The sequence below is a fragment of the Barbus barbus genome (assembly GCF_936440315.1).
Source record: "Barbus barbus genome assembly, chromosome: 27".
Lineage (NCBI taxonomy): Eukaryota > Metazoa > Chordata > Actinopteri > Cypriniformes > Cyprinidae > Barbus > Barbus barbus.
Window position 1 is genome coordinate 5,803,636 of NC_136755.1, and position 25,393 is coordinate 5,829,028.

A 25,393-nucleotide genomic window follows, 5' to 3' on the forward strand; every position below is an offset into this window, starting at 1 on the left:
CCATCATGCGGCAGACAACATCACGACACACCTACAGAACATCAATATGATAAAACTGCACTAATGAACAGAATCACGTACATTTATTTGAATCTAATCTGGCTGCGACCCACAGGATGAAGAGAAGCTCGAAGTATTTGATATGTAGGAACATTGTTTTTCCCACGGTTATTGTTCATATTTCTTATTCAGTAGTTAAATATTGTCTGTAAGATTTGATATTTGCATGCAGTAGCCTACCACTGATAACTGTGATAATATTAACCTATAAAAACACTAATAACAAACTAATATCATAAAAGTATATTAGAAAAAAAAAGAGTTTATTACATATATTAGGCTATAATTTATTTTTGCATTGACTCGGTACCAATTTAAATATATAGGCTAATTTGATATGAAAATTCAGCATTTTGCTGATTATAGTGGTGCCGATACGAAGAGAAAGACTACATTTTTAATGCTCCATGGCCTATTTTGACAAATTATATTTTTCTCTCGTTCATTTATGTCAATCATTGCAAAAATAATTACATTTGAGACGTGAATATCACACTATAACACAAAAGAAGCTTATATGAAATAATAAATTTAAAAAATAATCATTGACACATGTTCGGTCTGCTCTGACATCTTGAATGCGCTCTTTCACTGCGCATGCGCAGACAAGCGTCGCTCTCCTCAACGCGCATGCGCAGGGGTCTGAGCTTCTCGTCGCAAATGTCAGCGACACGGACAAACACTGGCAGACTCTTTGCTCAGTGTGAGGACGAGAAATGAGCGATTTCTACAGCTGTGACGCTCATTCTCAATAAAAAAAACAAGCTTAAAGGGGAAGGAATTGACGCAGACATGGAGCAGGAGTTTGAGGACATAGATTCAGAGGGCCGCTGGCAGAACATTTATTTAGTAAGTAAAGCTAAGACGGCTAGCATGCTAATGAGCCACGCAATCTACATTTAGCCGTGAGAGAGATGTCTTTTTATCTCCTTGTGTCTTTACAAACTTTAATTCCGTGTGCTTGTCACTGGTCTCCTTTTGACTGTTGTTGAGATTGGATCAAATGAAAGTGAAGCTGTGAAGCCGGGATGTTATTGTGGTAGTTTTGTTGTAAACTCCAGTGTTGTGAGTGAAACTGTAACTGTGCCTCAAAGCCTAATGAACCAACTACATAGACAACATGTTTGGGCACTGTAGTCGGTTTAACTTTTTTATTATGATACTTGCTTTGTCATAACCACAGAAAGCACAGTCTAAATTGAACAACGTGTAGCCTGAGCTCGAGATCTTACAGTATACAACATTTTAACTGACATTAAGGCCAAAAAAAGCTGAAGGCAACATACTAGGTTTTGGGACCTAATTCTTCGGTCAACAGTGCAACATTCCCTTCGTTTATACAAATAACAACTGTTCGCTATTTCTGACCTATACACGTGTATTTACAATAAACAGAAACTGTTACGTTTTCCTATTGTCGCTGACTAAATGTCGTCCTAATAATATTAAGCCACTGGAGGACAGCATTAAAACAGGATTACATGTTGTATCCTACACATTTAAACAGTGTGTACTTAAAAAGTATTAAATGTAAAAAACAAATCTTGTATAATATAACTTGTTTGTTTCTTTGCTGGTTTATTGTATTTTTTATACTTGTATTTTTTGGTTGTTTTTGCCATGAAAATAGCCTAAGAGCCTGGCATGGTATTATATATAATATGACTGCTGCTTAAAAAGTGTTAAAGTCTATCAAATAGTTTTCAAATCTTTTACTCTTATAGTGCTAAATAAGCATATATCTGTAGGCCTCATTCAAAATCGCGTTGAGTGAGTTTATCTGTAACAAAATAAACATGTAGCTTCCTTGATGTATGTTTCCAGTAATATTACGTTACTACTTCTGGAAGCTGTTCAGTGGCAACTGACATGATCAGCTAAATTCTTTTAAATGTGTTTTTCCTGTCCTGTGTTTGCAGACATGGGCTCGGGCAGTTGAAAATGAAACTCGATGAGCCTAATAAAGCAGTAATGACTTGATTTAACTGTTGTTTTGAAGCTCTTTTCCAGGAAATACTCAATGTTTGAATGTATTTCTTTTCCAGGAAATACGCAACCAATCACACGAATGTGCTTTCAAAGTGGCCAAGTATCCAGAGAATCGCAATCGGAACCGATACAGAGATGTGAGCCCGTGTAAGTAACGTCAGATTCTGATTCATCTCTTGTCATTGTAATGCAACTGGCCTGTAAAGTTGCGTTTGACTTTGTTTAACTTTTTCCAAACATGTCAGTTGACCACAGTCGAGTGAAATTAGAAAACACAGAAAATGACTACATCAATGCCAGCCTTGTGGTAATGGAAGAAGCCCAGAGAAGATACATACTTACCCAGGTGAGCTGGTCCTTAAAATGTCATGTGCAGTTTGAAAGTGTTTCATTATTTCAAATTTCATTAAAATGATCATTTTGAATTTAGGGACAGAAAAACATGAATCACGATATGGCCTAATGTGATGATTAAACTTAATAAGGCTGTGATCCATAAAATAAATGTGAGCGTTGCATGTTCAAAGTCAAAATGCGGTTCTGTTGCACATTCTACAGGCCTGTCAATTCACAGTTCTTCACAATCACTTAATATTGTAAATTTATTACAGGAGATAGCATCAGATCTGCTCTAGGTGAATTATGATACATTTACTTAAGTGTTTAGAGTGTAATATGTTGTAGATGTTTATAGTAGGGGTCGACCGATTATTGGCACCGATATTAAGCATTTTTATGATAATCGGTATCGGTCATTTTCAAAACCGATGTGCCAATAAAATTATTTAATTTTGAAACGCACTATTTGGCTCTGATGCAGCCTGTCGGAACTCACCACTCTGTGGCCTAGAGCAGTCTCCGCCCACCGTGCATCTGATTTGTTGAGAGTCAGGAGTCCGACCAATCAACGTGGAAGACTAAAGGCACTCTCACACTGAAAGCGCTTGCTAACTGGTGCTGCTTCATCACGCATAGTTATCTCTCAAAGGCAGCAGCAGACGTTGCTCAAGTTGCAATAAATTACAATCCACTACACTGAAGTTGTAAAAACCTCAATATTATCTATTTATGGTTTCCGAGATGGGGGAAACGCAGGGGGAATCGCGGAATCCAGTCATATAAATAGCATTTACTGTATAACGCGGAGTCGCGGAATTAGTCAAAGTTTGGATGAATTAATCAAAAGTAGGTCAGTACACTTAAATCGACTCACAATATGGACTATCTGTAAACATTAAGCTGCAAAAAGACTATTTAAATATGAATTCTGCATGTTCGGCGTGTCTCTGTATATGTGAAAGGCACAGACGCGCGGTGTTGACACACACACACACACACACACAAACACTGAAGTGCGCGACGCTCGCGGTGTTTTCCGCATCTGCCATGTCACTAAATGAGGACATAAATACATGAACATCAGTTATTTCATGAGCATTTGACTGTTTCGTTTGAGTAAAACGATCGTCATATCATAAATAGGCTACAGAAACTTAAGAGGTCCTCATGGCAACCCGTCAAAATAAAAGTTCGGTTTATTTACTAATACTACTACAATTATTACAACTTTTGTTTAAAAGAACAATCACACAATACGCTATTTCTTCCATGTTTTAATTTTAATAGTAAACACATTTGTTTGCCAAATTTGAGTTTAACTCATTTGATTAAAAGATAAATTAAATTAATGTTTTATGCCTTCATTTGCACTGCTCTGTAAATGAAAACTAATGAAAATTACTGTCACATAGGCCAAGATTAAGTTACTGTCACATAGGCCAAGATTATGATGACGGAAATTGGGACATTTCAATAGGCTATTGAACCAAGTGTGCCTATAACAGGCTATTAGTGTTATAGTTTCATTAAAATAGTTGCGGTCTTCTTCGCAACTTCTACAATGGAGCTATGAATTATTTACACTTATTATATACATTGCGCTTTTTAAATTAATCAATTGATGTGCATTAGATGAATTGAATAGTCCCCTCTTGTAGGTTATGATTTAGTCAACCGAAAATAATTAATGAAGAATCATGAGAGGTTATGCTATTACACATACATTTCTAACATGTAAATTATTGAAGCCAAATACTTACATTTCCCCAAGCTGTTTAGCTTTAGTATTTAGTATTCATAGGCTTAATCATGAAGCATACAGTGGCCCCACTTTTAACTCTCTCTTTATATATTACCCTTATTGTAGATGGATGCATGGGGGAAGACAAGAGTAAGAAGTGCAACCAACACTAGGGAAGGCCATTTTTGTCAGAGCCCTTGTTATTCTTAATTTTGATATTCATTTTCATTTTTACACCAGACATATATCGGTTCAATATATTAGTTATCGGTCTACTTGGTCTGTAATAATCGGTATCGGCCCTAAAAAACACATATCGGTCGACCCCTAGTTTATAGTGGTGCAGATTTGACCCCTTATCTTTTTAAATGAGCAGCTGAAAGTAGTACAACATGCAAGTCTGCAAATAAGAGGCTTTTATTCTGAATGTTATTGGTGTTTTGTTTACACAAACTGTATCTGAAATTTTATATGAAGTAAACACTTGTAGCTTCTCTTTTCGTGTCTCATAAAGAAAGAACATTTTTAATCAATTCAATGTATATATTTTACTAGCACAATAATCAGTTTATAGCCTTTTTTTAAACATTATTATTATTGCATCATCAGAATTTCAATGTTGATCGACTTCTATATTGTATGTATTGATATATTAGTACATAAACCGATTTCAATATGTGTGTATATATTGTGTAGAAATGTAGTCTTTTAAAAAGTCTTAAGTCTGATTTTAGAAACGGCAAAAAAAGGATAATTTGGTGTATTTCATGCTGTTTATGAGAATGCGTGGAAAAACAGCTTGATGCCGACACTGACTCCAGCTCTCACATGAATATGAGGAATCGGGGGAAGAAACAGTCATAGGACTTCAATAAATATTTTCATTGTTTTCAGAGCTAGAAGGTTAGGTTTTGATGTGTGATTAAGATGCCTTAAGCAGGCATTTTTTGTCTGAAGTTATTTTCAGTGGACTAATTGCAGGGACGGCCCCCTTATAGAAACCTGCGGTGAAATGGCTTTGCTCAGGATTGTAAACCACTTGGTAGCTTTTAGTAAAACCTTTATCAGCACTATAAAGTTACCTTCGCTCCATCTCTGGCAGTTACTTTACAGAGATGTTACTACAGGATGATGTAGGCAGCTGGTAGGTTTTACAAATGTCTGTTAGAACCAAGCTGTGTGGGTAGCATTTCGAAGGTCACACGCTCTCAAAAACATTAGTCAGCCATTTGAGATGCAGTTTTGGTTTGATATTTTTCAACAATTGTGTAGGTGTGCTAGACTTTTTGGCATTACATGATTTTTGCATAGGTAACTACTAGAGATGGTGTGAGACATGTTTTTCAAAATCATCCAGTGTTTACTCGATGACTAGTCAGCTCATCTGTTTTACGAAAGCTCTGAAAAATAGTCTGGAGTTGGGTTCAAATTTCCTAGGGAGCTGTATTACATAAGATGCATTCTTGTGACTATTGTGGACCATCCCAACTAATTCTTCAATTTTTTTGTGTTTCTGTATTGTCAGGGTCCTCTGAGAAACACCTGTGGTCATTTTTGGCTGATGATCTGGGAGCAGAAGACCAAAGCTGTTATAATGCTCAACAGAGTAATAGAGAAAGGCTCGGTAAGCTTCATTGATCCAAACCTTTTCTTTTTAAAAGCACCACTATAAGAGCTTTCAGCCTCCACACTCGTTCATACTACAATGAAATGTTAAGTCTGTCTCTTAGTTCATATTACAGAGCTCAGCAGAGCCTTAGGGAGTCTATGTAAGTAGCATATCATTAAAGAACTAATACAGTTGGGCAAAAAAGTATTTAGTCAGCCACCAATTGTGCAAGTTCTCCCACTTAAAAAGATGAGAGAGGCATGTAATTTTCATCATAGGTACACTTCAACTATGAGAGACAGAATGGAGGGAAAGAATCCAGGAAATCACATTGTAGGATTTTTAATGAATTAATTGGTAAATTCCTCGGTAAAATAAGTATTTGGTCACCTACAAACAAGCAAGATTTCTGGCTCTCACAGACCTGTAACTTCTTCTTTAAGAGGCTCCTCTGTCCTCCACTCGTTACCTGTATTAATGGCAGCTGTTTGAACTCGTTATCAGTATAAAAGACACATGTCCACAACCTCAAACAGTCACACTCCAAACTCCACTATGGCCAAGACCAAAGAGCTGTCGAAGGACACCAGAAACAAAATTGTAGACCTGCACCAGGCTGGGAAGACTGAATCTGCAATAGACAAGCAGCTTGGTGTGAAGAAATCAACTGTGGGAGCAATTATTAGAAAATGGAAGACATACAAGACCACTGATAATCTCCCTCGATCTGGGGCTCCACGCAAGATCTCATTCCGTGGGGTCAAAATTATCACGAACGGTGAGCAAAAATCCCAGAACCACACGGGGGGACCTAGTGAATGACCTGCAGAGAGCTGGGACCAAAGTAACAAAGGCTACCATCAGCAGAGGTGGGTAGAGTACCCAAAAACTGTACTCAAGTAAAAGTACTTCTACAAATATTTACAAAAGTAAAAGTAATAGTCTGAATAGTTACTTGAGTAAGAGTAAAAAAGTATTGGATAAAAAAACTACTCAAGTAGTTAGTTACTAGTTACTTTGGATCATATAGGTACTGAATATAGTCTATTTTTATTTAGATATATAGATTACATTTATGTAATGTGTGTATGTGTATACACACACACTGCCGTTCAAAATATATATATATATATATATATATATATATATATATATATATATATATATATATATTGAACGGCAGTTCAATATATATATATTTTTTTTTAATGTAATTTATTTCAGTGATGCAAATCAGAATTTTCATCAGCCTTTACCCCAGTCTTCAGAGTCACATAATCCTTCAGAAATCATGTTGATTTATTATCAGTGCTGCTCATTTTAGCTTTCTATTCATCAAAGAATACTGAACAAAATGTCACAGGTTCCAAAAAATATTAAGCAGCAAAACTGTTTCCAACACTGGTAATAAATCAATATATTATAATGATTTCTGAAGGATCATATGACTCCGAAAACTGGAGTAACAGCTGATAAAAATTCTGATTTGCATCACTGAATTAAATTATATTTTAAAGTAAATTAATTATGTATTATCCTATAACACTGAAACCTCTGAAAACGCCTCACATGACTGCTCTGAACATAACGAAACAAATGCATATTGACGGATCTTCTGTGCTGCAAAATGTAAACAAATGTAGCCTATATTTTTGCAAGCGTAAATTTTGTAAAAATATGAATATTAATTGTGTCTAGAACAGGCCGCGCGCCGCTGCGCAGAGCTAACGCGGGTTCCGCGGGTGTTCATTTCATACTCTGTGACAGCTTATTTAATGTATAAATTATACATTGTATTTAATGTAAGGTACATGTACAACAAACTGGTAATGTCATAGTGGTATCGTGGCCTATACCTGTGGAACAGTAGACAGCACACGCGGTGTTCATCTAATAAAAGATCTTCATATAGCTCTAGCAAACAAGCCTTTGCAGATTTGCTTTCAACTGACTGTAGATCCAAAGCCACGTCTTCAGCGCTCTTGATGTTCTTAAACTCTCTGTTATCTGAGTGAGAACCGCTTCAGAGACTCAGCGCGTGCGGCAGGGAACTGAATGAATCATTCAAACTGATTCGGGAACCGATTCACTGGTTTGCCAACTGGTTTGATAAAGCCTTTAAACCGAATCGACTCAAAAGAATGAATCATTCGCGAATGGGCATCGTTCATTGCCCAGAGAAAAGTAGACTGCGCGTTTGGAATAAACTGAAGCATTTTTAACTTGTATTGCATTAAGATACAGTAACGAGAGGAGAGTCGCCCACAGTAACGAAGTAAAAGTACCGTTTTTTCTCTAAAAATATACTTGAGTAAGAGTAAAAGTACCCATTTTAAAATATACTCTAAAAGTATTAGTTACCCAAAAAATGTACTCAAGTAAATGTAACGAAGTAAATGTAATTCGTTACTACCCACCTCTGACCATCAGTAACATACTACGTCGCCAGGGACTCAAATCCTGCAGTGCCAGACGTGTCCCCTGCTTAAGCCAGTACATGTCCGGCCCGTCTGAAGTTTGCTAGAGAGCATTTGGATGATCCAGAAGAGGATTGGGAGAATGCCATATGGTCAGATGAAACCAAAATAGAACTTTTTGGTAAAAACTCAACTCATCGTGTTTGGAGGAGAAAGAATGCTGAGTTGCATCCAAAGAACACCATACCTACTGTGAAGCATGGGGGCGGAAACATCATGCTTTGGGGCTGTTTTTCTGCAAAGGGACCAGGACGACTGATCCGTGTAAAGGAAAGAATGAATGGGGCCATGTATCGTGAGATTTTGAGTGAAGACCTCCTTCCATCAGCAAGGGCATTGAAGATGAAACGTGGCTGGGTCTTTCAGCATGATAATGATCCCAAACACACCGCCCGGGCAACGAAGGAGTGGCTTCGTAAGAAGCATTTCAAGGTCCTGGAGTGGCCTAGCCAGTCTCCAGATCTCAACCCCATAGAAAATCTTTGGAGGGAGTTGAAAGTCCGTGTTGCCCAGCGACAGCCCCAAAACATCACCGCTCTAGAGGAGATCTGCATGGAGGAATGGGCCAAAATACCAGCAACAGTGTGTGAAAACCTTGTGAAGACTTACAGAAAACGTGTGACCTCTGTCATTGCCAACAAAGGGTATATAACAAAGTATTGAGATGAACTTTTGTTATTGACCAAATACTTATTTTCCACCATAATTTGCAAATAAATTCGTTAAAAATCAGACAATGTGATTTCCTGGATTCTTTCCCCCCATTCTGTCTCTCATAGTTGAAGTGTACCTGTGATGAAAATTAAAAAGATGTACCTCTCTCATCTTTTTAAGTGGGAGAACTTGCACAATTGGTGGCTGACTAAATACTTTTTTGCCCAACTGTATATGTGTAGAAGTTCAGTGTTCTTGATAGCTGTTGAAAATAGTTAATTTAATTTAAATAAAACTTAAAATAAATTCGAAATATTAAATGGGGAAAACAGAATTAGTAAAACTGCTTGAAAGTGCTAAAAAAAAAAAAAAACTAAAGCCGAAATAAAGCTAAATAGAAATCTTTAAAAAAGAATAAAAACTAAAAATAAAGTGTTTTGTGAATTGATGTGAATAAATTAAAATCTAAAAATAAAAGCAAATTCAAAGAATTACAACAAATTCTTAAATGCGGTTTATATATTTTATGATGAACATGATTTAATGACTGTTTAAATTTCATAAATGATATTTGTCAAGGGTATTTTCCCTTTTTAAAATAAATTTGAAAATCTTTTTGAAATGAATGCAAAGATCATCTTTCTAAGATCTTCAACATCTCACATTATCTTTATTTATCATTGACCCAGTTATCGTTGCTTATTTGGTGATAAATTCCCTTAGTGGGTGTAACTGAAACTGTATGGGTAAAAAAACATTTTGAACAGTTAAATTAAAATAACCAACCAGTGTTTTCTCACAGTCATGCTTTTGGGCATTGTAGACTGATCCTATTATTTGTAGTGAAGTCATAAGACTATCACAGAACGTAAGTAAAGCATCTTATGACTCTTTGTTTTCTAAATTTGTCTTAATTATGCACTGACCTCAGCACAGTCAATGCAGGCTGTTGTATCTAAATTTACAACATCTTTACCAGCCTTTGGGTTTTAATACAACATTTCAGGAAAGATCAGGAAGTTGTTAGCTTTTACAGATGAGTTTTAAACAAAGGAACTTTCTACTTTTCATTATTTATACCTTACTGCAGGAAAAGTGTGCACAATATTGGCCGACACAAGAAGAACGAGAGATGTCGTTCCGTGACACCCGCTTTGTGGTAACACTAGTGTCAGAGGACGTAAAGTCATATTACACCACCAGAGTGCTGGAACTCCAGAATGCAAATGTAAGTTTCTCACATTGACCACTGAAAATCACGTTCTTGCTCACAGAACGCCATCTGATGTCTTCTCATGCAGATTTTAATGGCAATCCTACGCTGCAGCGATATTAATATTATGTACAATTCTTGTCTATTCTCTTTTGTTTATTTTAATTACTATTCGTTTATCCACTTAGACGGGGGAGATGAGACAGATCTATCACTTTCACTATACCACATGGCCTGACTTTGGTGTCCCAGAATCCCCAGCCAGCTTCCTGAATTTCCTGTTTAAGGTGCGGGAGTCGGGCTCACTCGGGATGGACCAGGGTCCAGCAGTCGTCCACTGCAGTGCAGGAATCGGCCGATCAGGAACGTTCTCTCTGGTCGACACTTGTCTTGTTTTGGTGAGTTGGATCACTAAAACTAGGAATATAGTTTTTCTTCTATTAGAGCAATTTTCAGTTTTTCTATGGACTGTAGATCATTGAAAGTCTGTCTTTTAGTTATATGGAGACAAAAAAGACAATATAATTACTTCCTAAGCTTTTTGTAATGTCTGATTTTAAGCATTTTAGCCTTTATATCAACATCCAGTCAAGTGTGTTCAAAGTTAAGATTGGTAATATTATTAAATATTAATATTAATAATATGTTTCCAGAAAAGTAAACCGGCTTGGACAAACATTTTTGAGTTAGACAGCGATATTACTACAGTCTCCAATGATTAGACTACATATACCCTGCAGTGATGCCACATCATGCGTATTGTGTTATCGTCAAGTCAATATTATTTGTATAGCGCTTTTAACAATGCAAATTGTGTCAAAGCAGATTTACATCGGCTTGATATAAAGCTGGGTGGTTTTATATCAGCTTTGCAGTATTGCAGCTTTGCAGAGTCAGATTGTGCAAAGGACTCATCTGGTTCTGTGGTGGCTTCCGCCTTTTCTATGAATAATCTCTCTCAAATCTTGGGGTTTCGATGCCAGAAAATAGACTTTATTAAAAAAAGAAAATAAAGCCGAGAAGCCTCCTGCAGGAAAGTTCTCCCGAATGTATTCTGCGTTCTCTTTAAATAGTCTTTCTTCTAGGCGTGTTCAATACATTTCATATATGGTTTCACCTTTTTAGGCTGTGTTTTCTTTACATGTGTATATATAGAAGGGAAAGCAGCCCCTCTTGCACTTTTACAGCTGTTACCCATTTTGAGGGTCTGCACTTTACATTCATGCTGGCCTCTGACACACACACAGGCATATGATTATAATGGAAGAATAATTTGATATATAAATGGCTAACTTCACCTTAATTATACTTGATTAATTCATTTTTTGACTAATAAAAATCCACCACATGCCCCCCTCTGAGACTTACTAAGTCTCACCTTTACTTGTCTTTACCCAGAGTGCAGTTTCATAACCCAGTCCTATTAGTTATCACTACCTAGTGACTAAATGAAGTCACACAGTTCTACCTCCAATGACTAGATTATGTAACAGCGTTCTGGCGGAGTAATGGGACCAAACCTCTCCCCCCACACTTGACTAGGAAGGAGTAAAAGATCCCACCTCCGTAACCCCTTATCTAATACAAAACAATGTTATAAGCACGAGTGTGTAATTGGTTCAGTATTTGCCTTTGGTTGTCATAGTTATGTATAAAGACAATAGAATTAAACATCAAAACATTGTAGCATCAAAAAAATAACAGCCCAGACACTTTGTGCATCGTAGAGGTTTTTTCTTTTTCAGTTAACACATAATATAAAGCTATTCTATTTTGCTTTGTCATTCTGCTTGTTGCATCCAATTGCTCTCCTAGAAGTGATAAGGCCTCAACAGTGTAATTAATACATCTTTGCTGATTGTACTTATGTAATTATTCCACTCTGTATTTTTTTTTTTTCATATTTTAAATTTATATTGATTCAAACTCTGATTTAACTTCATCTCTTGCATTAAATTTGTTAGGAATGCCTTTAGGTTGACCAGTTGAATTTATATAAACTACAGGTTCAACTTCATCTGCTCTTTTGGTTCTATTTTCTTCATTTATTGTTTCCTTTTCTAGAGAGATGTGACTCATTTTATGTGTCAGTGTAACCCTAGTACATAATCCTGACCATTTGTCTGGTAATGTTGTCAAGAGGCCATATTCTAATTCACACAGCCACCATGTTAATCAATGCAATATTAATATCATCAAATATTGGTGGTGGGCCCTCTTTCATCACTAAACAATCATTTTTACATCGTGGTATTTTCCATATTTTGCTGCAGTTCCCTTCAAATCTTCCTACGTCTATATTTCCCTTCTCATAACATTTAAATTCCTCCTTGCTTATCTCTTTTTGAGTTGTCATCAGTTTGCACGTCATCTTGAGTCACTGGTCTCTTCTTGTCACTTTCACCTGAGTTGTCTGCATGTCTGTTTCCTTCTTTTTTGAACATGGCCAAAACTTCGTTCTCTTTTTCTCTTTTTGCTTTTTTTTTTCTATTTTAGTTTTATGTTTTTTATCAGAATTTCCATTACCTCACACCATGCTACATCAAATGTCCCTTCTTTTGGCCATTTTATCATCATATTCTTAGTTCTCTTCTGCCATTTGTTTGAGACCTTATATCTCAATTCTTTACCCAGTGTATATTTTAATCCTAATATTTCCACCGGAGTGGCTGCCATACTTTTTCCTATAATCTTACAATCCAATATTTAAGACTCTATATATATTTCTCTATAGCCAATTATCTTTCATTGTTTCCACTTAATTTAACTATTTTAACCAATGATCTCCTATTTTTTTAACCTTTATTTTGTCACTTGCATCTTTAAACTTATTTTTTTATTCTGTCTGATGCATGTACTCTGAGTTTATAGTTTCAACTCTATTTTATAATCACTCAATATTCAAATCTACTAAAAATTATTTTTCTATTATTCTTCTCTTCTATTTTTTTAAATTCTTTTGTCCGCCCTTAAAAGTATTTATAACATACTTTTTTTTATTTAATGTCTTGATCTCACTTCTGCTGCTTTGATCTCCGAAATCTTCTCCTTTACTATCACAAAGATTTCTAAAAAGTAAAAGCTTATAACAGATCTTAATTCTATCTTTATTGATACAAATTTTTCCAAATCACATTCACTCCTTCTAGTCCCTTTATTCACACAGGGATTATTCTTTCATTCTTTCTTCTCCATTCTCCTTATTTATAGAGCTCATACAGTCATTCATCCCTCTCGGGTGCGGCACTAGGTCCTTCTCAAGGGAGATCCAGGAGGGGGCGCAGCTTTTACCCACCCAATATGGAATTTATTTGTTTTTCATACAACCACAATCATTCACGCAGACTCCGACTCAGACACTAAAACAGACTACACTACACTACACTCCTCTTTGTGCGACCTGGTTAATTTAGTCTTCTACTGATTCATTTCCTCAACACAGTAAAAAATAAAAAGGACTATAATGTGATAAGAGCTCACTCTTTAGCACTTATGTTTTTTTTCCTGCTTGTCACCCACTCAGACTTGGAGGTAATTAACCACTGCTTTTCTTTTCTGTTATGACTGATGTGTTCAGATGGACAGAAGGAAAGACCCACTGGCGGTGGACATCAAAAAGATTCTCCTAGACATGAGGAAGGATAGGATGGGTTTGATTCAGACCCCCGACCAGCTGCGTTTCTCGTACATGGCTGTGCTGGAAGGTGCCAAGTACATTATGGGAGACTCATCTGTGCAGGCATGTCATCACCAGAGTTTCAACAGAATTATTATTAACTGGACCCTGGACTAGACTTACTGCGTTTGTTTATGCTGAAGATATTAATTTGGTTATTTATGTGTGTGCAGAAACAGTGGCGAGAGCTCTCCGGAGAGGACCAAGAGCCCCTGTCCGAGTCTCCCCCGCCGCCACAGCCTTCTAAATGCACAGAACGCTACAACGGCAGCAAACTGTCTCGTCTGGAGGACGGGATGGACCCAAAGACAGGAAAGAAAACCGGCCTGGAGACCCCCAATAAAGAATCAGACAGAGATGCTGGAACAAAGTATGTAGCAAGACACTATATACGTTAAATTTGGTGTTTCCAAAAGTGCATGTGGCCTGTAAGGAATCGGCATTCATCAAGCATGATTTCAGAAGCTGGATTTAGTTGCCAAATGAATTCCAGCTGCCACTGACTTGCACAAACATCGCTGCTATGTTAAGACTGTGTCTTAAGAACTAGTCTGACCAACTAGCAGTTAACCAAGGGGTGATCGGTCTTACTTTTCAAATTTAGATTAGGTCAGTTTGTGTTTTATGTAAATGACTGTAAAAAGTCATGACAAGTCTTCAAAACAATTTAGATGACTTGTAAAACTAGTCCAAGCAGTTTATTCAACTGGTCACAGGATTATTTTAGCATTTGTTTAATGCTTTACAAAGGTTGGACTGATTTGCTTCTAGAATGAGATGAATCTCAATGGGATGAGTGTCAATTTGTCATATGTGACACTGGACCACACAAAAAAGTGTCAATTTTTCGAAATTGAGATTTATACATCATATAAAAGCTGAATAAATAAGCTCTGCATTGATTTATGGTTTGTTAGGATCGGACAATATTTGGCCGAGATATAACTCTTTGAAAATCTGGAATCTGAGGGTGCAGAAAAATCTAAATATTGATAAAATAGCCTTTAAAGTTGTCCAAATGAAGTTCTTAGCAATGCATACTACTAATAAAAATTAAGTTTTGATATTTACGGTAAAAATTTTACAAAATATCTTCATGGAACATAATCTTAATATCCTAATGATTTTTGTCATAAAAGAAAAATCTATAATTTTGACCCATACCATGTATTTTTGGCCATTGCTACTAATATACCCCAGCGACTTAAGACTGGTTTTGTGCTCCAGGTTCATATATTACACCATACAAAATAGACTAAGAAATATCATGTAGTTTTAAGAAAAGGCATATTTACATTTTTGCATTGTTTAGTGTTTTTTTACCACACATTTTAAACAAACAACTCATTACACTACAGTAATGTGATTTTTTTTTTTTTTTTTTTTTTTTTTTTTTTTTTTTTTTTTTTTTTTTAATACATGGTGGTAATACTTAAATATATGCAGATTTAAATGAGTGTATTACAGTAATCTTGTTTTACTGTAAAAAATAAATAAAAACCTACAATATCTAGAGGTATTATGATAATAAAAATTTGGGAAGAATGTGCTTAACTGGCAAGAAAATAATGTCGCCATCCAAAATATCTAAATGGTCCTAAAAAACTATTTTTTTATTATTTCTTTTAGATTTAGGGGTTAAATGTTGCAATGAGATTCACACAATTTGTCATTTAATAGATTAAAACATTTTCCATAGTGTTTGCTTATCAAGGCTAACACCACAAAGTCTTATCTCTTCGATATTTATCAGAGGTTTTCTCCTAACAAACCACAGAAGCAACATGCAACAAGACATTCTGTCACTTGCTTTGTTTCTTTTTTTTGTTTGTTTCTGTCACTTTGTTTCGGTTTGGGTAGAGTTTTGCATTTAGTGATGGCAAATAGGAAAAATACCTTTTTACTGGAAATGAGACCTTGTTAGAACTATGTGTTAGAGTATTAGATTTTCAGCTTATATACCCCTTTTTTTTTTTCTCCAGTGCTCGCAAAAGGCAAAGAGATGAGAAAATCTCCAACCCCACGCAGAAGACTCAGAAGCAGACAAAACCCAGGATCACCGACTCTGATAAGAAAAGAAAAAGGTGAGGCTGTCTGGTCTGGTCTGGATGGAATGTGTTTTTTTTTTTTTTTTTTTTTTTTTTTTTTTGTGTGTGTTCTATTCCTCATTGACACGCTGAATCATTTCAACATGTCTGTTCATGTGTGTCGTATAATACCACAGATGCCTCAACCCACTCAGTTCTCATAATGTCACTTGGTGTTTAGTATTTGAGATGCTCGTGCCTCACTATAGTTACTATTTAGTCTTTGGGCCATTTAGAGATCAAGCCATTTGCAGACTCATGTCATCAGGGTATACAGGGGTTGGACAAAATGATGTGAACACCTGGGAAATAGCCAATATTTCTTTATTAAAGTGTTTTTCTGCCATTTGCATGTAATACAGCTTTAAACCTTAGAATAGATTCATACAACTTCTGAATAGTCTCCATTAGAATGCTGTCTATAAAACATCTTCCAGTTGCTTTAGAGCTGTTGAAGGAGGGAATGGGCTTCTCACTCCACTCTCCAAAACTAATCCACAGTGGTTTGATCATATTTAAGTTAGCTGATTGCCAGGTCATTTGTCTGGCTATAGCAGATATTGAAGTTTATCTTTGTGCTACAACAGTCTAGGCTTTATGATTATGATTCCATATGTTTTGCATTTTATCATTGGTGTCTGTGAATATGTATGAGCAGTTGTAGCTCTTTCATGGATGTTGGCTTTGCAAAGTTCTCTGTCATCGGTATTTGTGGAAACGGGGTCTTCAAAGTGAATAAGGTTTCCTGTCACTTTACTGATAAAGTCTTGTCATGCTTTGCATACGCAGTCATAATTGTAAAGACTGTTGTTCTTAAAATACCAAACGGTTGGGCTGGTAATGTTACAGACGCTCCTGCTAAACGGGTTCCCATGGTTTGTCCTGTTTGGAAGTCCGACAAGTCACCCATTTTATCCACGGTTTGTACTAAATCTCAGCTTATCTTACGATCTAGAGAATATAGGCAACAAAAAGATAATAAAATGTGTGCAGGCTGCAGTGAAAAGACAAATATTGTGATTAAGCCCTATAATAATTGGATCTTCTTCACATTGTTTTGTCCAACCACTATACTAGTGATTCTTGCTTTGGTCAGACTGTTGCATTGTGGGTCAGTTATAGCAGATGATTTAACAGTCCCTCCAGAAGTAGTGCAGTTACACCCGTGAGGATCAGTGTAGTTGTCTTTTTTTGAGCATCAATTTCTTGCACCTTTTATAATGTCTGTGTGTTGGATTCAACTGGCATCACTGATAGTAATGCACTGAAATCTCGTTAATAAAACCGCTTGAAAACTGTTGCATAACGTTACATTTAACTAAGGAAGGCCATTCAGTCTCGATAGCTTGATAGTTAGCTAGAAAAAATAACTATAGAGAGGAGCATTATGCTATACAGTTACATCTCAAAAAATTACAATATCGTGAAAAAGTTAATTTTTTCTTGTAACTTATTTCAAAAAGTGAAACTTTCATATATTTTAGGTTCATTACATTTTAAAGTAAAACATTTCAAAAGTTTTTTTGATTTAATTTTGATGATTAGAGCTTACAGCTCATGAAAGTCAAAAATCAGTATCTCAAAATATTATATTTACATTTGAGTTTCAATTAATGACCATCTCTACAGTATAAATTCGGAGTGCTGTATCAAAGCATATTAAATGCAAAGTTGACTGGAAGGAAGAATTTGGGTAGGAAAAGGTGCACAAGCAACAGGGATGACCGCAAGCTTGAGAATACTGTCAAGCAAAGCTGATTCAAACACTTGGGAGAGCTTCACAAGGAGTGGACTGAAGCTGGAGTCAGTGCATCAAGAGTCACCACGCTCAGACGTCTTCAGGAAAAGGGCTACCAAGCCACTTCTGAACCAGAGACAACGTCAGAAGCGTCTTACCTGGGCTGTGGAGAAAAAGAACAGGACTGTTGCTCAGTGGTCCAACGTCCTCTTTTCAGATGAAAGTAAATTTTGCATTTCATTTGTAAATCAAGGTCCCAGAGTCTGGAGGAAGAGTGGAGAGGCACAGAATCCTCTCAAAGTCCAGTGTGAAGTTTCCACAGTCAGTGATGATTTGGGCTGCCATGTCATCTGCTGGTGTTGGTCCACTGTGTTTTCTGAAGTCCATAGTCAACGCAGCCATCTACCAGGAAATTTTAGAGCACTTCATGCTTCCTTCTGCTGACAAGCTTTATGGAGATGCTGATTTAATTTTCCAGCAGGACTTGGCACCTTCCCACACCGCCAAAGGTACCAAAAGCTGGTTCAATGAGCATGGTGTTACTGAGCTTGATTGGCCAGCAAACTCGCCTGACCTGAACACCACAGAGAATCTATGGGGTATTGTCAAGAGGAAGACACACCAAACCCAACAATGCAGATGACCTGAAGGCCGCTATCAAAGCAACCGGGGCTTCCATACCACCTGAGCAGTGCCACAGGCTGATCACCTCCATGCCACGCCGCATTGATGCAGTAATTCATGCAAAAGGAGGCCCAACCAAGTATTGAGTGCATAAAAATGAACATACTTTTCAGAGGCCTGAAATTTCTGTTTAAAATATCCTTTTTTTATTGATCTTATGTAGTATTCAAATTTTCTAAGACACTGAATTTTGGGTTTTCATTCTCTGTAAGCCATAATAATCAAAATTCCAAGAAATAAAGGCTTGAAATATTTCATTCTGTGTAATGAATCTATATAATATATGGGTTTCACTTTCTGAAATGAGTGACAAACAATATTGACCTTTTTCACGATATTCAATTTTTTTTAGATGTACCTGTATATATTGTTTGTTGATTATTAAACTTGATTGATTGATTAATTGATTATTAAATAAACTTTGTTTAAATAATCTAAATGCCAAATGAAACCTTTAATTCTGGTGCATCACTGATCACTGACAATACTATTATCTTTAGTAATAATAAATGAATATATTAAAATGTATATTTTTTCCAGTATAATGGCAGTTAATTATTTTGGATTATTTTACAGTGTCCCCCATCACAAGTGATCTTAATTGGTGCATGTAACAGACAAAGAGGGCGAGATTTCAGAAAACAGTCTGTAGGTGTGACACCCCTGATCTAAACCGAGTTGCTTTGAGTTGGTTAGTGGCATGCTGATGCAGTCAGACTGAGGGTGATCATCGCTCTGATGGCCTATTTTAGAGCTTTCTAGAAGATTTTTTTTTGCATTGACATTTTCGTGACAAGCTGATTTTTTTTTTCCCCTATATGCTCATTGCTGTACACAGTGATTTCTTAAACAAAAATAAATATATATATATATATATATATATATATATATATATATATATATATATATATATATATATATATATATATATATATATATATATATATATATATATATATTTCAGAAAAACAAATACTATTATGGTCTATACAACTGTATTTTGCAAATTACCTTTGTAATTAAATGTCATCACTTGCTTGTTGCAGTTTTATTTTTACATTACACTAATGAAAATTTGGGGGGGAAATAGTTTTTAAAATAGTCTTAATTTTTTTTTAGCTAACATGCGATTTTCTTATTTTTATCTTTTTATTTTAATGACCGAGCCATTTTTATGAGATTGATCCTTCAGTGATTTTGAAAAAATGGAGGTCATGTAGTTCTGGGCGGTATGACCAAAAAGTTACATCAAGGTATTTTAAAAAAAATTACCGGTTTCACTGCATATGGCAGGGTTTTTTCCATGCATGACCGGGTGTTAACCACATTTTCTACTGATTGAGAGAGGAAAACTGCAGTAGATTGACTTAAAATGCCCTATTTTACTGTCACGATGAATTAATATTGTAGAAATATTCCACACTAAATAGTGACTAAACAAGACCCATTAATAGCCTACATGTTAACTAGGAGTCACTCTCATTTATAATCGTGACATCGTCTGATAAAATCAACATGCATCTACACTAAAGAGCGGCTATGCGGTGGTTTTGGCTATATTACTTTTTTGTGTCATGCAGCGCACTGCGTCTGAGTTACAAACTAAAAAGTACATAATATTAACAGACAAACTATGCTCATTTATAATTGTAAACAGTCAGTAAGCGACAGGTGCTTGGAAAGCTGTTTTGTACTCATTTACTGACGAGTCTGCTGTGTTAAAGCCAACTGAATGCACTGCTTCTCTCCCACTCACCGCACAGAACAGATGCCGAGAGAGGCAACATCTTCCAACTGAACCATAGCTAAGGTTGATCCTGAAAAGTCGCTAGGTTTGTCAGTATATACAGTGCCCTCCAAAAGAATTTGAACAGTGAAGACAATTACTCTGTTGGCTGTGGAGTCGATACATTTACAAATATGATTAAAATATTAATATTAGACACAACTACAGAATGTCACATTTTATTATTGGGTGACTCAACACATAGAGGGATGAACTTCTTAGCTGGTAAAACATCTATCTGATGTGAGCATAAGAGCACGCGTTCGTTATTATTTTTGAAATGACCGATCGTTTCGCTAGATAAGACCCTTATTCATCGTCTGGTATCGTTTAAAGCCCTTTGAAGCTGCACTGAAACTGTCATTTGGACCTTGAACCATTTGGGTCCCATTGAAGTTCATTATATGGAGAAATGTTTTCATCAAAAACCTTAATTTATTTTCGACTGAAGAAAGAAAGACATGGACATCTTGGATGACATGGGGGTGAGTAAATTATCAGCAAAAGTTTTTTTTTAAAAGTGAACTAATCCTTTAATGTATGATGACAGTAGCAGAATTAATTTGGAAGGATACAAAACCATCTTGCCTACCAATATTCAAGAAAATGCCACCAGATTAATTGGGAAGTGCTTCATATTGCATCAGGACAATGACCCAAAACACCCTGCCAGTTCAGTCAAGGAATTTATAAGGGCAAAGAAATGGAAAGTCTTAGATTGCCCAAGTCAATCTCCAGATTAAATCTGATTGGACATGAATTTCACCAGCTGGAGAGGAGAGTAAAGGCAGAAACTCCCCAAAACAAGCAACAATTGGAATTGACTGCATTAAAGGCTGGGAAAAGTATTTCAAAGGATGAGACCAAGAGTCTGGTGATGTCTATGGGTCACAGACTCACTGCTGTGATTGTGTGCAAGGGATCTGCAACTAAATAATAGCTTTTAATCTTTTATATCTGCCTTATGTTCAACTGTCCCAATACTTATGCTCACATCAATGAGTGGATGAACTCTAAAAGTGCTGTTCTTTTTATTTGGTAAAACATGTGTTGAAACGGCTAATAATAAAATGTGACATTCTGTAGTTTTGTCTCATATTCATCTTTTAATCATATTTGCAAATGTCTTGACTCCACAGCCAACAGAGCAATTTTGTATTTACTGTTCCAATACTTATAGAGGGCACTGTATATTCTATGGAAAAAAGCCGCCAAAAGGGTCTAAAAGTTGCTGAATATAGTGCTAAAGTCGTGCTCGTGTGCGTGTGTGTGAGACGCGGGAGCTGATGGTAGCGGGCGGTGGATATTGTGGGTAAATTATTTTGTGTCATCACGTTCTACAGCTTCAGTTTCAGAACTTTCACGCAGAACTTTAACACTTACAGCTGTGCCCTCATCACAGTGCAACAGTGAAAAGAATCCCCTCTTAAACTGTGTCGCGTTCCGAATGTTATTTAAAGGACATACTGTATTGCTGAATTTTAAAAATTCATATCAGAAGAAAAATAAACACCAGTATTCGGTATGAACCGGTACACCGCCCAGCACTAATGTCATGTTATATTTGATCAGTGAGTTGTCAGGTCAGCGTTGTGTTGAGGGTTTGTGTAATTGTATCTTATATTGTGGTTGCAGTCTGGGCTGTATTTGCTGTACGTGACACAGTAAGTGCTGCCCTGTTGGGAAACCTCCTCAATGAGGCAGCAATGGTGCATCTGCAAGATTTTTGTAAAGAAAAGCCTGTCCGGCCGCCTCAAAATCCTCAGGCTGTACGTGAGAGTCAGACACGGGCCTTGTTTGCTGTGGTGATGTGCTGGTTTGGAGATTGCTGCTGTTCTCATGGCCGTGGCTGTTGGCATTTTAAGACTAAGCTTCAGCATGGTGTGATGTTTGCCCCCCCCCCCCCCCCCCCCCCCCATCTTAATGACTAATTTTAACAACAAACCAAAGTCTCTGAGAGGTCTAGATTCGTGTTGAGGTTAAACCTGATGGTGATAGATACATGGCAGAATTTTTAGTTCTTGGCACAGCCTCAGTGCAATAATACTTGAAGTGTGTGTGTGTGTGTACACGTTTATGCTAAATCCCCACAAGGATAGTAAAATCTGAGGGAAACAAATTATTAAAAATATTAAGTGATGTTTATCTGAAAGTGTAACAATGCAAACAGGTTTTCTGTAAGGGGTAGGTTTAGGGTTAGGGGATAGAAAATATTGTTTGGTAAGTATAAACTAATAGAGGTCTATGGAAAGTCCCCACAATTCCCAGAAACAAACGTGTGTGCGTGTACGTGTGGTGCACTTTCTGCAGACTGAGCTAAAAGTGTTAATTTATTTTTCATGGATATGTTTGTTTTATTCTGCCATTCTGAATCAGACCTAAAAGGATGCATGCATAACCAGATTTTTAAGCATTAAACTTCACTCACTTGCCTTCCTGACCCCCTTTGTCACACTCAGGTTTGCAGTAATTTCTTTTTCACATCATTGGAATTGCAGGAACTGTGAAATGATCCCACTAAATATTTGTTATTGGATGGATAAATATCAGTGGATGGATAAATGTTTGTATCCGTCAGGTGAATAAAGATGGACAAAATAGTCTAAACCAGCGCTTCTCAACTAAAGCAACTTAAAAATAAAAAGTAGTACAACATTAAACTGAAATCATAGATTTTTTTTTTATTACAACATCAGTACATATCAGCCCAGATAGCAAAGCCTTTCGATGTATTCTCAGACAGGGGATCAAAAACGTTGAGAACCCCTGGTCTAAACTCACTCATTTTTTAACCCAACATTTGAACCGCTGAAGGCAAAGGGGCAAATAAGGGGTAGAGAACAATCTACCAATACTGAATGCCATTTTGCCACAGTAATCATAAGAGCTTGGTCCTTATTGGTCGTTAATGTCCCAACTGCATGGTGGGACATTAACAACCTAATATTCCTAATAGACTGTTAATCAGAGGCAGAGCTTAAAAGAAAAATTGCAAATATTGAATGTGCCGCTTAAGGGGATCACCCAAAAAAATGAACATTCTGTCACTAATGCAGCACACATGCAGGAGAAATGTATTTGCGCAGGATGCATTAGCAATGAACATGTTTAAAGTTGAATGCATGCAAATGTGAATGCAAAGTTACCTCCATTACTGGAATATTAAACCCGCTTGTTCTATTTCTATTGATGAGTCAGAGTAGATGTATTTTAGCATGGATTTGAAGTGACATACACCGAGAATCGAATTGCATTGTGCATTTTTGAATCATGAGGTGGTTGGCCATATTCAGCCTCATTCAGCCTCATTCCTAGACTTAATCCTCAAAAAATGCCTTCAATTGTCTGTTATGTTTAACAGTTGTTCATGAGGTACCAGCAAGAATTTGTGTTTTGGAGCTCGGCAGCCCATGTCTTTATTAGGGAACGTCAGCAATTCTGCTGCGTGTTCATAGAAGAGTGTCAATCCTGCAGGTTTAGAACCAAATGAGGGCAAGTGGGTTTTGGGTGAAGTAGCCCTTTAACATTGTGATTGAAATATTATGTATTTGACTGTGATTTGTGATTGTATTGACAGAGCGAGAACAACCAGTGACTCCTAACTCCATGGCAACCTCAGCAAGAGATCTTCATCCCATAATGCTCTCCCATCCACCCCTGTGTTTTCAGAAGTCGGTTAAAGCATGAACTCTTCGAGAAGGTTTCTCCAATCTGAACAACAGCACACACCAGCACTATATCTGTGGATGAAACGCCGTAATATCTCGAGGACAGCGCATCGCCATGGTTTGGATTGGTTTTAATTTCGTTGGACCTATTTTGTGTCTCTTTATTTTGCTTTTTGTTTTGTTGGAAAAAGCAGCAGGATCTGAAGTAGGTCTATGCATTTCTAATGCTGTTCACACATTGTATTTTTAGACAACTTTTTTTCAGAGGCAAAATGAAATGCTCTATTTTTTATATGAAATTACTTGAAATTTCCTATCATATCTACAGGGCTTTATGCTCAAATTCAGTTTGTGAGATTGTTAGATGACGTCTTATGCTGAAGAGTGCTCACATTGTGTACATAGTGTACCTTATGAGATGTAAAAAAAAAAATTGATTGTACAAAATAATGAACAGACATTGCATTTGATTGAGACACACAGAACAAACCAGCAGTGTCTGAGTGTTGAAGAGTCTTACTTTTCTTTATCCAAGAGTAGGATCCATGAATAAAACTGCTATCATTTAGTTTCTGTATCGTGTTGTTTCTTTCACTTCTTCCAAACATCACATCAGGCTAAATGATGGCTCATTTAAATGTCTCTGCAGACTAAATTAGTCATACTGTATCATATTACACACTTTAAATCTCACAAGACATGTCCAGTTCATAATTCACCCCAAAATAAGACCATGTTTGAGAGCTTTAAGCTTTTTTTGGCTATTTTCATTACAGTTAAGCACATTTACTGTAATACATGCACAGATTTGTTTTACTTTAACTTACAAATTTTGTAAAATACTACTGTGAATAGATTTTATCATGAAAATAGTTCTTGTTTAGGATTGAAATGTACAGCCGTTCAAACATTTGGGGTTGGAAATATTTTTAATGTTTTTGAAATTCGCTTCTGCTCACCAATGCTACATTTGATAAAAAATGTTTTGCATATTGTAAAATGTAATTTATACCTGTGATGTGAAGATTAATTTTCAGCATCATTACTCCAGTCTTCCGTGTCACATGATCCTTCAGAAATCATTCTAATATTGTGATTTGCAGCTCAAAAAACATTTCTGATTATTATCGATGTTGAAAACTGCTTTTGTGGAAAGTTGTTTTTTTTTTTTAATAGAAAGCGGTGCTAGAGGCAAAGTTGTTTTGAATGAGGAGGACCATCAAATTAGATGGATTTGGTCTGTGTTTCGGTCCACGTTTTTACAGGTGCATCTCAAAAAAATTTTTTTTTTTTTTTTTTTGTAACTTATTTCAAAAATGTAAAGTTTCATATATTCTAGATTCATTACATGTAAAGTAAAACATTTCAAAAGTTTTTTTGTTTAAGTTCTTTAAAGTAAGTTCATTTATGCACTCAATACTTTATCAGGGCTCCTTTAGCACAAACTCTAGCATCAGTGAGGAATGGCATGGAAGCAATCAGCCTGTGGCACTGCTGAGGCACTATTGAGCCTTCAGCTCATCTGTATTGTTGGATCCACTGTTTTTCATCTTTCTCTTGAAAATATCACATAGATTCCATATGGGGTTCAGGTATCAATATCATGGTCAGCAAACCACTTGGAAGTGGTTTTGGCAGTGTGGGCAGGTGCTAAAGTCCTGCTAGAAAAGGA

At 36.4% G+C, this 25,393-nt stretch overlaps 1 protein-coding gene across 1 annotated transcript; it reads left to right on the forward strand.

Moving 5' to 3' along the window:
• Positions 1-661: 661 nt before the first annotated feature.
• On the forward strand, positions 662-24,857 carry LOC306847107 (tyrosine-protein phosphatase non-receptor type 2-like). Its single transcript, XM_079380888.1, has 10 exons — positions 662-909; positions 2,106-2,196; positions 2,295-2,395; positions 5,655-5,753; positions 9,960-10,097; positions 10,271-10,480; positions 13,660-13,821; positions 13,932-14,128; positions 15,741-15,842; positions 23,631-24,857. The coding sequence occupies exons 1-10, from the start codon at positions 853-855 to the stop codon at positions 23,653-23,655; spliced, it is 1,182 nt and encodes a 393-aa protein (XP_079237014.1). The 5' UTR covers positions 662-852; the 3' UTR covers positions 23,656-24,857.
• The last annotated feature ends 536 nt before the right edge of the window (positions 24,858-25,393 follow it).